The 6171-nt window shown below is 24.8% G+C and overlaps 1 protein-coding gene across 1 annotated transcript; it reads left to right on the top strand.

The window, feature by feature from the left end:
- The first annotated feature begins 914 nt into the window (after positions 1-914).
- On the top strand, positions 915-4332 carry LOC114076830 (NAC domain-containing protein 2-like). The gene is made up of 3 exons (XM_027916438.1): positions 915-1077; positions 2259-2521; positions 3613-4332. Exons 1-3 carry the CDS (start codon positions 915-917, stop codon positions 4330-4332), a joined length of 1146 nt encoding a protein of 381 aa, XP_027772239.1.
- Positions 4333-6171: the final 1839 nt, after the last annotated feature.

Genomic DNA, 6171 nt, shown 5'->3' with positions numbered 1-6171 from the left:
ACTAGCGTAATCATGTCAAATAAGTCTAATGAGTACTAATAATCTGACTAAACATTAAAGAAAACTAAAAATTAGATTATGTATTTAAATTATCTAAATAAATACATAACTAAAGTATAAATATTCAACATAGTTGTCATTTTTAGTATTCGGTTTCTTTTTTTGTTAGCTATAATATTAATTTAATTTTGATTTTGATTTTGATTTGAACTTTATTAGAGTTAATAATATATATAAAAGATAATATTTATTGGACTATTCAGAATTTAAGTCAAACTTGAAATAATATGTTAAAAATAAAAATTATAAAGAAAATATAAGAAATATTTATAAATTATCTCAAAATAAATAATATAAAATATTTTTTAATATAATGTATAAAACCAAACTAAATAAATATCAACCTCTTTAAAATATTAGTACAATCCAGCTGGATAATCCTATTTTTAATCAACTAGCTAGTTTTGCCGTTGTACAAATTAATAGCCTAATCCTATTTGGATAAATAAAAGGTATATCTTTATTATTTGTTATATACTTGACAACATACCTAAAAAATAATAATCATAAATTAGAAATTATACTGAGGGTAAGCTCTTGCATAAAGCATTCTACGTTAGCATAATCTGAATAAAGCATTCTACGTTAACATAATCTGAATAAATCGTCACACTTCAAGGTATGTAATTATATACACAATTATTTACCTTAATACGAGTATTAGAGATTATCTTCGTAGATCATATCAAACGTGTGACATATAGATCACACAAGAAAAATACATATAAATATTACACAGTAATTAATACGTTCTTTATCCTTCTTCCTTATTATTATAATTCTAGAATTAGTATTAGTAGTACGTGTATTAAGATCATTATAAGGAATTTAATTTTATTTTTTTTTGCAGATATATGGAGGAGTTAAATTCAATTCCATTAGGTTATAGATTTTTACCAACAGATGATGAGCTTATTGAGCATTATTTGATGAAGAAAATCAATGGTGAAAAATTACCAAAAATTAATGATTTTCAAGAAATATGTATCAATAGTTATCATCCACAAGAATATTGCAGTAAGTTTTTTTTTAAAACTTTTTATTAATTCGTATATATAATTCTTTACTAGAAAAGATTTTTTTATATTCAAAACTTGAATTCAGAAATTTGATTAAGAACAAAGAGATTTTATCTGTCTTATCGTAACATATATAACCTTTGGTAGTAAGTCCTTTAATTGTCTTATATCTCTCTTTTTTCGTTCAATTTGTTTTATAAAAAAATAATAATTTATCATCTGATGATCAATGCTTGTATCTGTGTGTTAGGAGGATCCTGTTCATTCCATCATAATCTCTGATCTAGTTCAATTTTATTTTTTTGCTCAATTTTAAGTATATTGACGTTAAGTGGAAGAACTTTTCTCTATTTTCTTTTGTTTAATTATATGTATTTAATTAGAAGATTTTTTTTCTCTTTTTATTTTTTGTTATAACTATATCTATATTAACATTAAGTAAGAAGATTTTTTCTCTTTTATTTTATCTATTTTATTTATTTTGGTTATTACAAAGAAAGGTATCATGCATGCAAAGGTGATCAGAAGCTCACGAATTATTTTTAGGAAAAAAAAACTAATATTTAATTGTATATGATAAGTCAATATAATTTGATATAAGCATATTATGTGAGCAATTAGTTTTTATCTGAAAAAAATATTACTATGATTACACATATAAGTTAAATGTATTTTTACGTAGAAGAAAATCATTGCGTCGAAACCCTAAATCTATTATTTGGAGGAGTTATTGGAGTTCTACATATAGTTAATTATATTACGATACCGATATTATCTGGTCTTTTATTTGTGGTTGAGGATTCATTGTAAATAGTATGATCTCTACCTTCACAAGATAGGAAAAGATCTGCATATACACATCACACTACTCTCGATATTCCACTTGCGAAATTACATTGAATATATTATTATCATTATTTGTAAATAGTATCTCGTCTAAAAGCTAATTAAGACACTGAATTAATAAATTATATGTATTTATTTTCCTTTTTATAAATAAGTATTTACAATCACGTAAATTATTTTTTTCACATTCTTTTCTTATGAGGTTCATGTACATGCAATTTGTGTCTAGACTAGTCTGATACCTTGTTAAACCATATGTGTAATATATATTATCTCGTATAAAATTTGTTGTACGATATCTGATACTTTTATTTACTTAATTATGTTTATCAGCGACGGAAAATAAACACAAAAGAGGGGAGAATTGGTACTTCTTCACAAGAAGGGAAAGAAAGTACAAAAAAGGAGGTAGACCAAATAGACAAGTAGGAGGCAGCAAAGGCTTTTGGAAAGCTACTGGTAATGATGTAGAAATAATGAAAGATGGTCAAATTATTGGGTACAGAAAGACACTTGATTACCAAGAAGAAAAAGGAATTAGATCTAAGTGGAAAATGCATGAATTTCGTATTCATAAAAAAGGTTTATCACATGAGGTTAGTTTTAAAACTACACTGAATATGTTGTTATCATCATCGTTATAGTATAGTAGTAGTTTATATATGCTCTCATGTAGTTTTGAAATTACATTGTTGTTGTTGTCTTCATCGTCATTATAATATAGTAGTAGTATGTATATATATGTTCTTATTTGGAATTACACTGAATATATTGTTGTTGTTGTAGTAGTATATATATATGTTCTTATTTAGTTTTGAAATCACTGAATATGTTATTGTAGTGTATGCATGTTCTTATTTGATTGTGAAATTACATTAATATTGTTGTTGTTGTCTTCATCGTCATTATAATATAGTAGTATTATGTATATATATATGTTCTTATTTGAAATTACACTGAATATATTGTTGTTGTTGTAGTAGTATATATATATATATATATATGTTCTTATTTAGTTTTGAAATCACTGAATATGTTATTGTAGTGTATACATGTTCTTATTTGACTGTAAAATTACATTGAATATATTGTTGTTGTTGTTGTTACCGTAGTAGTAATAGAAGTATATATGTTCTTATTCAGTTTTGAAATTATACCAATCAAATATGTTGTTATTGCAGTGTATATATGCTCTTGTTTGACATTGAAATTATATTGAATATGTTGTTGTTTTTACAACAGTAGTATATATGTTCTTATTTAGTTTTGAAATTACACCGATCAAGTATATTGTTATATGTTCTGATTTTAATTTAATTTTAACATATACTGATTATGTTATTATTATTGAAACTTCTTATTGTATTTTTTTTTATATAACATTACCGATCAAATATGTTGTTATTGCAGTGTATATATGCTCTTGTTTGACATTGAAATTATATTGAATATGTTGTTTTTACAACAGTAGTATAAATGTTCTTATTTAGTTTTGAAATTACACCGATCAAGTATATTGTTATATGTTCTGATTTTAATTTAATTAAAATATACTGATTATGTTATTATTATTGAAACTTCTTATTGTATTTTTTTTATATATATAACATTCCTCAATGTTTTTTTCTAATGGAAGAATTAATTTACTTAATTTTTTTTTTGCATTTAATCACTTAAATGTGTGTAGTTGGACAAAAGTGTATTGTGCGAGATCTATATCAACAAAAGGACCAATAATAACGATGAGGATATAGATCATCGCAACGATGAAGATATTATTCAAGCTACGAGCGATAATATTAATGAGGTTATAAATATCAATGACGATATTTTTAACAATATTATTCAAGCTACGAGCTACAATATTGATGAAGTCAGTGACAATAACAATATTATTCAAGCTATGAGCTATAATATGGACGTAGTTAAGTATTTCAATGGCTATGAAAATATAATTTATCACGACGATCCGATTCCTGAAAATATCAACATGAGGATTGATGAAAAAAATTTGGAGCATGGACCAAATTTTGTAGGTACCAACAACTGTTTGGAGTTTTATAATGATCATCAATTTGTTCAAGAAATTAATACTCCAAATTTAATTTCATCATCAAGTAATCATGTTGATAATAATATTTATCATTATAAGGGTTTTGATGAGCTTGGTGTGGTGGTACAACGATATGTACAAAATGATTGTGCCAAAAATAATTTTATTCAAGCTACGAGCGATAATATTGATGAGGTTAAAAATGTCGATGACAATGATAATATTATTCAAGCTACGAGCAACAATATTGACGAGGTTAAGAATGTCAGTGGCAATGACAATAATGTTTATGATTTTAAGGGTTTTGATGAGCTTAGTGTAGTGGTACAACGTTATGTACAGATGAAAAAATGAAAAAACTAGCAAAATAATATTTATTTTATTTATTTGTTTATTTGCATCTGACATTTTTTCCAGAATTATTGAAAAGTCAAAGCATTAATCATGTTTCAGTATCTACGCTTTTTCGAGCGTTTCGAATCACGATCATCTTATTTAAAAGTTTAAATTATTTGTATTATGTTATTTTGTCGTTTCTTCTGTGTAAATAAGGAGGAGGAGACGGGGATGAGGTGGAGGATATCTTTTGTTCTATTAAGTTGTGACTATTTTTCTATGAGTTTACGTTTTGCGCACCTTTTGTATAATATGAAATTACAATCTATCCCTCTTTAACTTGTAATCATATTAATCCATTAAAAAGTAACACAAATCTAATACATAATATGTTTTCAGATACATTAAAAACTAGCTCAGATACATAATATGTAGCTCGGATACATTAAAAAATAACTCAAATATGTTATAAAATAAACATAAAACGTGTATTTTAATAACGCTATCAGATCATCTCAATTTCAAAATTTGAGATTTAAAATTTAAAAAATTGGTTTTACATCTTATTTTTTTATGGGCCTAAAGATTGTAGTACTTCTGACAGACAATTACGTATTGGCCCAAACTGTTGATTTGGGCTCATATCTATATTGTGCTTAAATGGGCCTTTAGCCCAAAAATTCAAGTATGCTCTTCACGTACTTATGTACTATTTTCTTTGTTAATTTACGTAAAATCCATACCGTAAAGAATAAATTATATTTTATTCTTACTTTTTTTTTCTAATTATAATAATTCCTTAAAATTTATATCTTCAAGATACATTAAAAATCATCTCGGATACAGTATAACTAAATCGGATACATAATATGTAGCTTAGATACATTAAAAACTAGCTCATGTATATCAAAAACTAGCTCGAATACATTATGAAATAAACCGAATACATAATATGTAGCTCGGATACAATAAATACTGGCTTGCGTATATTAATATGTAACTTGAATACATTAAATACGTTAGAAGAGAAATAAGAGATTTTAGAGGATTTTAGAAATAAAAGAGGATATTGGAAATAAGAAAAACATAAGACGTATATTTCAGTATTTTTTTCTTTAATTTATATGATACTTTTCGCTTCTCGAGAATTAATATGATCGACATGATCAACTCAATATTTCGAAATTAAAAATTTGAATATTCAAAAGTTATATAAAAAATACTATACATTGCAGTTCGATCTTCTCATATCAATATGATTTAAAAAATATATTTAAAATTTAACCAAAATTTATATAAATTGAATCTTTAAAAGATAAAAGTATCACATTTTTTAAACAGGGGGAGTATTTTTTAAGAAATGTTCTTTCTTTTCCTTGTGCATTTATTGAAGCATTTTACTAGTAAATCTATTCTTTATTTAGAAGTAAAACTATGCTTTAAAGTTTACTCTTTATTTAGAAATATTTTTTTTTTATACTTTTTATATGTTTTACTTGAGCCAATTTTTTTTAACAAAAGCTCTCTATATCTACGTAAATTAAAAATAAATATATATATACTTTATCTTCTTCAGACTTCACCTTGTGACACTATATTAAATATTTTTGTTAGTATTGACTTATTATTCTCTTTATTAAGAAATAAAACTACACCTTACAAATTCTAAATGCACTTAGAGAAAGTGGGAAAATTTTCAACTATGTCATTCTATCACAATGACAAAAGTTGACAAAAACAAAATATTGATTGAAGAAAAGAGTAGAAAGCCAAATAAAACATAGAGAAAAAAAGTTAGATTATTTTTCTCCCTTAACCATTTTTGTTTTATTTTTTAGGGGGTGGGGACCCTAGTTT

This window comes from Solanum pennellii, chromosome 4 (assembly GCF_001406875.1).
Source record: "Solanum pennellii chromosome 4, SPENNV200".
Taxonomy (NCBI): domain Eukaryota; kingdom Viridiplantae; phylum Streptophyta; class Magnoliopsida; order Solanales; family Solanaceae; genus Solanum; species Solanum pennellii.
This window is presented reverse-complemented; position numbering and strand designations above follow the sequence as displayed.